The 12,661-nt window shown below is 41.1% G+C and overlaps 1 protein-coding gene across 6 annotated transcripts in view; it reads right to left on the reverse strand.

Annotated features, from left to right (window-relative positions):
• Nucleotides 1-12,661, reverse strand: part of LOC137604881 (FERM, ARHGEF and pleckstrin domain-containing protein 1) — a 46,575-nt gene that overhangs the window by 17,036 nt on the left and 16,878 nt on the right. For all 6 annotated transcript variants that reach the window (XM_068329087.1, XM_068329086.1, XM_068329088.1 and 3 more), the window contains exons 3-6: nucleotides 2,502-2,606; nucleotides 2,371-2,413; nucleotides 1,374-1,452; nucleotides 170-267 (exon numbers count right to left, since the gene is read on the reverse strand). In XM_068329087.1, coding sequence (XP_068185188.1) covers nucleotides 170-267; nucleotides 1,374-1,452; nucleotides 2,371-2,413; nucleotides 2,502-2,606 — 325 coding nt within the window. The remainder of the gene's footprint in view (nucleotides 1-169; nucleotides 268-1,373; nucleotides 1,453-2,370; nucleotides 2,414-2,501; nucleotides 2,607-12,661) is intronic.

The following is a 12,661-nucleotide window of genomic DNA, read 5'->3' on the forward strand; positions in this document are numbered from 1 at the left end:
AAGGTATCCATGGCAACACAGATAATCGATTTTCAATGGTGTGCAGAATGCTACATGACAATGTTTGATGATAAGCTCTGTGTGCAAAAAGCATAGCGCGTCTTCAAAGCCAGTTATCTGATCAGTCATCTCTTTGGTCTTTGAATTAAATAAGGAAACAGGAGCTTACCCTGGATAATGTGGGACACCATCAGCGCAGCGCTCATGTCATTACAGGTCAGACGTCCACCTGAAACATCCTGTTTGATCTGGAGGGCAAACAGGTACCTGGACACAAACACAAACAGCTGTCTTACAGGCGTCTGCTGCTGGAACAAGAGTACATTTTAGTGAATTAGAATCTCAGAATCAGGTTATTTTGAATGAAATGTGCAAAACAACAACCGAGTGATTTAATGCACATCCCAAAGTTGGGATGAGTGAATTATTGTTGGTTGATGCACATCCTGAGATTATAACAAAAAAATTTAAAAAAGATAATAAATCTGCGTCAGTTGCCTACTGACTGTAGCCTATGTCACATGTCTCTGTGGGTATTTTTATTCCATTGTGTAACACATTACCTGTGCAAGTTTTCAAATAAAATATCCTGATCAAGACTACTTAACATGAGTGACCAGACATATGCCTACACTGTGCTGTTAATTCTTGCATTTAACAATATTCACAACCTATTATCCTTGTTATGATGCATGACTGCTCCATGTTTAAAGATGAGGCTACGGTGTGTAAAAGTGTAAAGTACATTTTACTATATGTCAGATATTAAGGAAGATTTACATTACATTACACATACAGGTTAAATATGTGGAGGTTTGGCCATTATTAATTGATCCTAAAATCGGATTCCATCAGAGTCATTAAGAAGAACTTTTATTTTTGTTGTCACAAAAGTGGTATCACCGATGATAAGCCAGTGGCAGTGATCCACATGGTGACACGGATATGCAAATGAGTCATTCAAAATGAATGAAACATTCTCTATGGTTTATATTTGAATTGTTTTAAACATATTTTTCTTTTCTTTTAATCGTTTTCGAGGATCCAGAATCAAGAACTGCATTCTCATTCAATATGCTTAGTATTTCTTCACCAGACAGAGAAAACCGATGCCATATTAGGACACAGACAACAGAAAATTATCAGCTCCACGCTAATCCCCAGACGATTCCATCTGAAACATGGGAGCTATGATATGTGAGCAGGCAATAAATCTACTGGGAACCAGGGAATGTGTTGCATTTATGCTAGTGCAATTCAGGTCACAGTTGAATTAATTTACTTGTACACTGAAATATAGTGTATACATGCAAAATCTACTGCCATTTGGATGTAGAGATTAAAGTGATGTGATTATGTGGAAACAGGCTCACCTTGTTAGATCCTCCAGCAGCTGGGCATGATCTGGAGGGAAGAACTTCACAGCAAACCTCAGAACTGTGTGCTTTGGTCCTGTGTGTGTGTGTGTGTGAGTGTGTGTGTGTGTGTGTGTGTGTGTGTGTGTGTGTGTGTGTGTGTGTGTGTGTGTGTGTGTGTGTGTGTGTGTGTGTGTGTGTGTGTGTGTGTGTGTGTGTGTGTGTGCGTGTGAGAGAGAGAGAGAGAGAGAGAGAGAGAGAGAGAGAGAGAGAGAGAGAGAGAGAGAGAGAGAGAGAGAGAGAGAGAGAGTGAGAGATTTCAATTAAAACAAAATATACTTCACTTTTTCAACATTGCAATGAATCCTGTCTTCAGGTAAGTTGAAATGTGTCAGATCAGGGGGTGTCAAACTCATTTTCCCCGAGGGCCACATCAGCATAATGGCTGTCCTCAAAGGGCCAGATGTGACTTATAAATGTAATGTAATATAAATGTAACTACTCCTTAATGCTTAATGAGTCTGAATTTATTCATTATTCAAGTTACAGTTGCACAGAAAAAAAACATGTTTGTTTGTTTCTCTCTTATGACATAATTCCTTTTAATTATGTCAGATTATGTAGTCCATCAATCAACAATCTAACTATCCTAGTGAATGAAGAATAATGTTAAAATGGGCTTAATTACTGCATTGTGGGAAATGTAGTTTTGCTCAAAGTACACTTCTGACCTATTTATTTTTAGACCGTCTGACCCTTTATGCCCTTGCGGGCCACCTAAAATGATATGGCGGGCCACACTTGGCCCCCGGACCTTGAGTTTGACACATGTGTGTTAGAAGGATATTAAGTCATTATTATGAAGGTTTTAAATAATGCAGTTTGTGACTGGTATATTTCATGGATAACACTGTAGATTTGCTCTTAAAAGATGTGACGGATATGCATTCCAGATAAAACTGTAACATGAGGATGTCTGGAAAGAAAATATGGTTGAATATTCAGAAGCACTTACGTCTGAGCTGCTTGATAATGGGTTTGATATGGTCTAACCAAACCTGTGGAAATAAGGTCAGATATAATTGAATATTCAGAAGCACAACAAAGAAGCTCATATTTACTGATTTCATTCTCATCCTCACTCACCATCATCTTTTGATGGTTTTGAAACTCCAAGCCAAAGTAGTCGCCCTCAATGAGATTCATGTGGGAGCAGACCAGGTCAAACAGCACCTTGCCTGAGGCTTTTTGCTACGAACAAAAGAAAGAAAGACAATAGAGAGTTGTAGTTAAATAAGAGTCTTATGACTTTTGTGTCTTTATGGCAGGTCTTTTTTTCTCAGCAGTTTAATCCATGTCACGTCTATTCTAAAAGACAAACTTAGGGAAAGCTCAATGATAAAATGGACACAAAGCTGCACTGATAAAAGGTAACGCAGCTTGATAGACCTGTCAATCTCTTTGGTAAATAATGCCCTCAAAGCAGGTCACAGCTCACAGTTCTGCTGTCATTCAATCACTCTGTTGGCCACAATAAGCTACTGCAGCTACAAGGAGTCAAACCCATTTTGTGCTATCAGAGTCTTTGCTGTCAATGATGATTGATACGCAGCCTCCGAGGCTGTTATACACTTTGATATGTAAGAATAAAAACAACTATCAGGATGGAAAGACCTAAAACCATACCGCCATATCTCTGAAGCAACAGAAACATTCCCATGGAAGGTCAAACAAATGTCAGGGATTTCCACAGAAACAGGGACACCATACAGAGACACAGAGCTCAGGCAGACTTTCTGCCTGGCTGATTTCTCATGACTAGTTTGTACCAGAGTGAGTGCTAACAGCAGTTCTGGATAATGATCCAGAACTGTGTCTGAGTACATTTCCAGGGAGCAGTTAGTCCTCTCCTGTTGCATTGGACAGTGAGTTGCTAAGCCACATGTAGCTGCAAGAATTCTCTCCAAGCAGCTGAAAAGCTTTGACATCCTCTTTTCATCTGGCAATTAAGAGGTTTGCCAGCATGAAAATCAATGTAGTTTTTAAAAGGTCAAGAGTGGCACTGTCTGTGTTCCTATTAATGCTTTCTAAGCCCCACCAGCTTAATGAGTGGTTTTACACTTTAGCAACTGTATCCTTAATCCCCCCCCCCCCCCTCCCAAAGAGAAGAAATAAAACGCCTTCGCCCCCACATCTGCTCTACTGGTCTATCCTTCTTGTGCACTGAGCTGCTGTCTTTCACCAGGTTGCCTCATGCAGAGCATAAGGATCTCTACCATTGAGGACCAGCTGTGGTGTTGCTGAGGGAGGCCCTCACCAACATGCAACCAACAACCCCTGAATGAATCCTGTGTCTTGTGTTTAATGCAATGCATTGGACAAATGTGCTCTGTAGTGGATTCAGGAACCAGACTGAATGAATGAATGAAGTGACAGCTAAAGAGTTTCTGTCTCGCTGGAGAACTCTCATATCCAGCCTCGTAAATCTGTTGTCAGTGTAAAAATGACGAAGCCCGGCCCGAGATGGGTAAGGCCAGGCTGATTAAAACAGGCAGTGGTTGATTAAAGGCAGATGTTGTAGATTGGAGTTATGGCGCCGCCATTTACTCTGCTGTAGCCGACAATACAAGAGCGCTGTCCTTAATGAAGCAAAAGCTGCAGAGATTGACCGCCGTCATGATAAGAACTCTCAGAGGAGGCTCTGTGATACAGTTCTCGCCACATCCCTAAGACTCTATAAAGTCTAATGATGAACACAGGCATAAGAGGAATGTCTTTAAAGATTTAACGCTGGGCATCTACAGGATTACAGACGAGCAGAGTGTAGGAAAAAAACAGTAGTGGCAAATGTGAAAATGCTCCAGCCTACCCTGAGAAAGCTACATCTAAATGGGGCAATCGCTTTTGTACAACTCCCATATGATAGCCCAAAAATGTGTCTGACCTTGTTCTCAAACTTCTCAGTCAAAAGCCACAGGTGTTAATATGTTACTGTTACAACATCGTGTCCTGGGAAGACTTTCTGAAATATTTTGGTATTAGTCCGCCAAGATTTGTTCTAATGTAGCCACAAAAGCATCAGTGATGTGTGATACAACCTGACTCATAGTCGTAATAAGCATGTGAAGTCAAGACCATGCTTTTTCCACTGGGTAAATACTTGTTGAAAAGGGAATTTTGAAACCAGCACAAAGTTTAAGTCTCACTGTTTTCTAAAGTTTTACTGTCTACCAGATAAAATGAGGATTTAACTGGTGTTTCAGAGCCATAGATCTTTTTTTGAGATGGACTTTCTTAACTTTCAGTAACTCATCAGGGTTTGATGCAGAGTCAACATGCATAAAAACCAGGGACCTGAAACTGAAACAGCTAAATAGAATACAGCCATTGTTAGTTCGTTTCCACTTGTTTCCATTTGTGATGTGTCAAAATGTCTCCAATGAAAAATTACCGAAAGGTCTTTTTTTATATAGCAGCAACTTGGCAGTCGTCTATGCAGCCACAGAGTCTGGTAAGGACTCCTTCAAAGAACTCTCAACCCATCAAAAATGACACAATAGCACACTTATTTATTGGTCGGTATTGGCGGCCAAATGTCAGAATACATCAGGGTTTGCATCACAACTAGCAGATGTGCATGGCACGGCTGTGAGATTAATGCTAATGTAAGTAGATAGAAAGCCATTTCATGCTGTTTTTGTTCAGCAAGTATAATGTTTGTTATGTTTAGTGGTGGTTTATCATGATAATATCTGATAACTAGTGCTGGACACAAAGAATGCGACAGCTCATTTAAATTCCCAGCAGTTAGAGGAACACATCATTTCTTTTGAGGTGTCTAACCTTTTCACGTGACCAATGAAGGCTCAACATTCACTCTATTTTGGCACATTTTTGTTCTCCAGCTAGTCTTGAGGGATATCCTGCTCTTTAGCTGCTAAACGCTCCATGATGTTCACAAACTAGCTGCAAAACTTCTGCTAGTTGGCACTGAGCAGTTTGTGCACAGCTGGCTTTAAGAACTTTTTCCAGTGTTGCTGTCAAGAATGGTGCTATATGCGGTCAGAAAGGTTATGGCTGGGCGGCTAAACAATGAGCTGAAACTCTTTAGAAAAACTGAGGGCAGCTACAGAATAACTTCTAACTAACTTCTTCACCTTGATGTATACACGATTTCTCATCAGTCCTGGTGGATTTCATGTAATGAACATTTAGTTCAACAGAAACTTCATACTCGGAAGATTACAGTTTTTCCATCCGCAATGCCAAAAAAAAATAATTCACCAGTTTTTCTTTTAATGCATTGTTGTAGAATAGAATTGGAACTATTTTACAGAGGAGCATCCTGATTCAGCAGGTTCCATCCCCTCGGGGGCAGAGAGGAGGGTCAGTCGGGGTTCATTACGTTTGTGCATGGGCTCATTGGATGTTACTACTGTTTACATGTGTGTGGACACCAGCATCCTTGCATCATTTCACTGACCTTCGCACGCTCAGGTTGACAGAGGACGGCTAAATAAAGATGACAGCCATGTCGGCACATGTCTGCGCCGGGTTTTCACTTCAGATACAAATACCCACACCCCATCCCCAATCTGCACATACAGTACACACACAATACACACACACACACACACACACACACATACAAAACGGGACAACAGGAAAAAAACGAAAACCATGAAGGTCAGGTGTATACTAGCTTTGTTCTGTACCCCTCCGGGAGATTTTGGTATGGCCCACTTCACTTGTGATAAAACAAGCCAGGCGGTCCTCACCAAACCTCTCCTGAGGGAGTGTGGTGGGTAGACAGCATGGGTAGTAAACAGACCACTGAAGCCTTTAGGCTACAGACAAACAGAAAGGACGGCGGGAATCATGGCCGGTTGAATATGGGAGACGTGATGGTTCCAGAGCAAAGGACGGCAAGATAATGTTTTCCATTGTTGGCTGGGATATCAAGCAAGGATTTTAAACATTTCACTCCATTTCTTTTTTCTTATCTCGCATCTCGGACCAGGCCGCTCCAGTGGCCCCCTGCTGGTCTATTTATACCTTGAGAGATAATGGAGCAGTCATCTCACACCAGGGAGGCTTTTCAGCTGTGACATTCAGCCACATCACAGGATACTGATCGAGGTCAAAGATGAAGAGATTGTTATTTAAAGAAAAGATTAAACCAGTGGAGGAGTGGGAAAGGTCACTTTTATATCCAGATGTCTATCAACGGTGCTCATTGGAAAACACGGAACATTTTGGGCTAGCTACGAATCCCTAGGTCGAAGTGGTGCAGTCCAAGACTGGATATGTGCAGCTTTTTGGATGCAAAAAAAAAATCAGAGGAGATACAAAATACAGATACAAGAGATATAACATACAAAAATACATCATCATCATCATGATAATCAAGTGAATGTGAGCCATCACCATAACCAAATCAGCTCTGAGCATGAATGAATTGAACAACGACGCTTGAAACTGGAACGTAGCCTTGGAGATGAAATGCTGGCGTCAAAAGATGCAGTTTCACATATTAAGCAGCATCAGTGAAAATTCTGCTGGAATGGTTTATGGTTTCTTTCAAGTGAGCCATGGCTGCTCTGATAAAGATTACAGAACTGCTTACAGTAGCAAAGCAGATGCTTTCCCACACTGACTCCTCCGGGTACTGTTGTAGAAATCACATGAAGGGAACTCAGCGCCTAGCTGTCCCACATTCCCATGGGTTTTGCCATCTTTGTGTGTGTTGAGCAGGTGTATGGCGAGCATTGTAAATGAAGGATAGGGCGGAGAGCACGGTATCAGCCGAACCTCATTGACATTCAAGTCTTGTTCTGCAAAGGTTCCCAGGGTGACTCGACTACAGTGGAGACAGCGGTGAGGCAAACCTCCTGATAATCCTGTTAAATTACCTCCGTACTCTCTCGGCACACACACCGATGTGTGACCATGCATATGTTTAAAGGCCTTGTGGTCACAATTATGAGTGCTCTAACACAAGATAATGTGTTTAAATGATTTCAGTATCGTGTTTCTCCTCGTTTGGTCTTCATCCCAGATCATCCAGGCTGCAGATGAAAGATATCGACAGAAAAGTGAGAAGAGAAGTGAAGATCGAGCTTCCACAGCTGTCAGAGTCACTCTGTCACAGTAGGCCAGCCCCCAGGCCCTGAGAGGACAAGCATGAAAATAATGTCCCCTGGATTCAATAGAGGTAGTTGCTCTTCAGCAGCCACTACCTCCTCCTACTCCTCCTCCTCTTGTAGACATTTTCCCCACTTTCACTACCTTCGTCTGTCAGCCGTGGCTGCCAGAATCATATTGATTTTGCATGAAGAATAATTAAGTGTCCTGTTGTAACCGCTGTGCAGCTGAATACGTAACAGTGCCATGGTGCTGTGCATTTGTGCAAAGACCTTCCACTGTTATCTAGAGCAGCCGTAACACAAAGTTACATCTATTTGCTGCAGTTGCATCCAACAAACACAACTTGTTAGCCTCCCATATAGTAAGCCATGATATTGCATTAAACATAAACCCACCACAAAACAAAGTCTTACCATGCCTCATTTCCTTAGCAAGCTTTCACAGAACCAACATGACGCTTGAAAGGATTCATCTCAACAATGCTGAAAGTAATATGTGCGAAGAACGATTGCTTGAAGGGACTTTTGGTGTGGGGAAACTTTGGTAGGGAGTCTCTGGTGGCATTTGACCCCCGAGCTCCCAGGAGCAGAAAGTGGAGGCAGAAACAAAAAGAGAAAACAGGATGGGGGGAGGGGTGCTGACTATGAGAATGAAGTGGAGAAGGGAAAGTTGTTTCGTACTGAACTCCAAGCAAGAGCGATTGAGCTGTGGTCCCTTTTCCTGAAACTGCTCAATAGCTTCAATAAAATATGCAGAGAGCAAGTTGAGGTTTTAAGGCAGCTGGAATTACCAGAAGGATTGACCTTTTTTTTTTTTTCCTTCATCTGCTGAATCCTTTACAGACGACTTGAAATTCTCAGCCCATGCTGGTTCTTCTTGGCTAGCACCCCTTCACAGAGCCAGGGATTACTGTCGCTCAGGGGGAGGATACATCATCTCGTATAAGGAGGAAGCTCCAGATTTGCTAAAAACTACACTTTAAAACTAATACTGCCAGAGTTCACGACCATACATGGAGATGAGATGAAAAGAAAAAGGCTGACGAATGGAAAATGCAGGTTTTATCACAAGAAAAATGTGTGCTTTCCGACTAATAAATAAATATATAAATGCTGAGACTATAAGATGAGTAATAGATATCTACTTAGTTACGTTTACAATACAGTATTCATCCATTCATTCACTCATCTTCTATATATCCTCTCTGTCCGCTGTCGTTGGTCACTGGAGCCTATCCCAGCTGACTGGGGGCATGAGGCAGGAGACACTCCGGGAGCGATGCCAGTGCACCGTCGAACGATACAGTATGTTGCATTAAATAGTGTTTAAGACACGCATCCTTCCTTCCCGTAGTGAACCTGGTTAGTGTGCAGTACTTTTGATATATGCTATGAGGAAGATGACCATTGTAAGGCTGGTAAAATTAGAATGTAGAGGACAGAGATAAATGAGTATAAATTTCAAAATACCAGAGGGCACGACAACATAACATGGTTGATGGTGCTACAGCAGTTTACAAGATGTGTTATGGACATGATGGATACACAAACACCAAAAACATGTGCAACATCATGCTGTAAGAAATGTTTTCAAGTCAAATGTCTTTGTCACGAAGACGCTTTGAAAAACAGCCCTTGATCAAACGTCACTTGGTTTGGATGTGGCAATAAAATATGTGTAATTGTGGAACATGAAGCAAGTGAACTGAAGAACATTTAACAACACCAATGCTTTTCTCTGTCATTTCCGTGTGAAGGAAATTCCCTGCAGGATTTAGAGACAGTGAACTCCCTCGTGAAGCTGTGAAGCACTGTAAATGTGAAAGCAATCAATATGTTCATCAAGACATTAATTAACGACTAAAAGACAACTCCTGCAAGGTCAGGCCATGACAGAGACAAGCCTTTAACATATATTCTGAATACAAAATGTGTCAGAGGGGTGGTTCTTAATGACTCAGATTAATTAAACAGCCTGTAGGCTCCAGCCATGCCTTGTCTGACCCTCGGGTCGACATGGTCTTATTATAAATGCACTAGGGACCTGAATCAAAGGGATAATCTAGTAGTTAAGGCAGTGATGGCAGTATTACACTTCAAGATTCATGATTACGTGTGCTTTACATTTAGGGTAACTATGGACGGAGCCATCAGAACATTTTCTGCGTTCCTTTTATATTCATCTGGGTTTGTTTTCAGAGCTCTTAAGGACAAGAATGAGACAAATAAAACAGCAAGACCACCAAACTGGATGAGCTGCAACTCACGCAAGGCTCAAGAAACAGACACAACAAACAAGAAAAAGGTCAAGGGAAAAAGTGAAGTAAAAAAAAAAAACCTTGAGTCTGGATGTACATAACGTTGCCTTACACAGGTACATTAACACTAACACCATATTTGAAGTTGAAACTTCGAGGCTCTACTGTGTGTCCACTGTGTGTCCAGTCTGTAACATTTACTGTAATACTAGTAAATGTGAAACGCCGTCTGTAGTAACAGCAGCCTGTTAATATTGGAGCAGACACATTCATCTACAGAACAACAGATGCAACAAATAATAATAATATGGGATGTCATTATGGTATGGCACACATGCATTATTATTAAAAAGTAGGTAATATGCAATTCCTCCCACTTCAAATAAAGTGCCAAAGGCAATCCTAACACATGGCAAGACACAGCACAAATAAAAAGGGAACAATTTAAAACATATGACCACTCCTTCATTAAGGTAACCTGCCCCAAATACCAAGGCATGGAGACTGAAGGGAAATTACATCAGCTCGAATACCACAGTTGGGGAAGCTTGGATCTTAACATTTTCAGGCTGGAGTTGAAATAGTCCACCGGAGAAGTGGCGGCGAGTGAGTACTGACCATTCCACAGGATGATGTGGGTAGAGGGACAACAACAGACTGCCCACCCTAGAATGGAATGAGCCCTGAGGTAAACCCTGTTGAAAACTTGTGTGACCGCCATCCCACGGTATCAGTCTATGAGGAGGAGGATTAATGCTTCAGTCAATGCTGGTGGGGGACATACTAATTACTGATGTTATGGAAGTTTACCCCCTTTAGCTGACCTGTGAAAGTATGGTGTTCGTGTTTTTATGGCTATTTTTGTTCCTGATTAACATAATCATTAAAAAAAACAAGTTATTGTTTCCACATGAAAAAAACCTACCAAGGGAAATAAGCAGATGAACTCAGATGTACTTTTTAAGTCCCATGAGAAACAACTATGGCCACCTCTAGCAACTACTAAGCAGATTATTCCTATTAATTTACTGATGAAATAAGATGCTACAAAAAGGTTTTTAAAATGCTCATTATGCACTACATTGATTTTTTTGATGCATGCCATTGCACCTATTCCTCTACTATCTAAAAAAATCCAAAACATATAAATAACAAATACTAATGACATCTTGTATGGCATAACTTTAATATTTCCATATTCAAATTGATTTTTTTTATTTTATTTGACCAACAGTTGTTTTTTAACTAGCCACAGCTGCAGAGGAAAGCCTTTGCTGACAGACAGCATCCCTCAGGCATCAACAGAGAGCAGTTTTCTGTCATGCCACTTCTCTCCAGACCGCCGCCGCCAACGAGTCACACCCTGGGAAACCACGAAGACCTGAGAGCTTGTGTGGCGTTAAATGCAATTCCTTCATTGTCTGAAACAAACAATTGTCTTGAGGAATCTGTCAGATGTTGGTACCAGTCTTACCCATAATCTCCACCTGTAATAAATAATGACAGCTGCACACACTGCTTTACTGGTGAGGCCAATCAATCTGCCTCCTTGAGATTAGCCTTAAACGACTTATCCTTCAGAGCAGCAAATCCAGAGGCCCAGTGATGTAGTCCAGTTACTGTATTGATAACTACGAGGACCTGGCATGCAATACACTGACAAATGTGGTTGAATCCTAAATTTCAATCAATGAGATTTGTAGGACATGTGGTGTCAAAAGAAATCACATCAAAACCAAGCATTGCTGAAAAAATATGGAGTCAAAAGTTGCAGAAGAAAAAACTCTAGGTATACCCATAGGATAAAAATCAATACCATAAAGACCAAATAATGTAAACCTGAAATTATGCCATGACCAGCGCGGGAGTGTACTGGAATTTCCTCATAAGAATATGGTTGACCTTTCAGATTTGAGATGACGAAGATCGAGTGACGAGAGTGTCACATGAAGGCTACTCCTCCTGTGGATGAGGATTAGGGTCAAAAGCAAAGAAATCACTCTAGGCATGAGAAAACTCTCTGATGCTGCTGGTTTAAATACAGAACAGTGAGAAGGTGACTGAATTCAAAATTTGGGATCATTAAATTTAAGCAAAAAGCAAAAAAATAAACTTGTAGAGTCTCCACTTGATCTGTGAGGCTGTATAAGAAACAGAGGTCCACACCAGCACGCTAACATGCCTGATACTACTATCTCTGTTTAGTCTGTTCGCGTGCTAGCATGGTTGATTAACATATGATGGCGTGGTGCCTTTTGTTAAGCATTGACTAATTAATTTAAAAAAAAAAGATTACATTACATGGTATTTCATGCAATAATTCTAAGGCATTTATTTCCCACCAAACAATATTTATATACCTCATGGTGGCAATAGATGAAAACTAATGACTTAATGCCAAAATTATTATGAAAAATTTCCCTGGGGACCATAAATGTCAATATACCTCATATATCCTCCTAAGATCCAGCCATAATCTACCCCGAGGGTCACGGGTATGCTTGTCATCTTTCTCAGCTGGCTACACCCCGGACAGATGCCAGCTCAGCGTAGGGCTTCTTGTAAGATTAGATCTATGAAACCTTTTTGGTTTGTTGTTTGACATAAATCTGAGATTAAAGTACTGATAACACAAGTGCACCTAAACATTTGTGTCTTTGACGATTTTTTACAAAATGTCCATAGTTGCGTCTGTGTGACAGACGCAACTTCAAAGACGCACACAGACACACTTTGTGTCAGTAGATAACGATATCAGTGGAAGGAGACCCACATTAAGACATGGGACAACATTTCAGAGACGCTCTGAGCCACTGACCTGAATGGTTTACTCCACTTGTCAAGTCCTTTTACCACATTACACTCAATGCAGCACTACCCTGGCATTAAATTGCCGCGCAGT

The sequence above is a fragment of the Antennarius striatus genome, chromosome 12 (assembly GCF_040054535.1).
Source record: "Antennarius striatus isolate MH-2024 chromosome 12, ASM4005453v1, whole genome shotgun sequence".
Classification (NCBI taxonomy): domain Eukaryota; kingdom Metazoa; phylum Chordata; class Actinopteri; order Lophiiformes; family Antennariidae; genus Antennarius; species Antennarius striatus.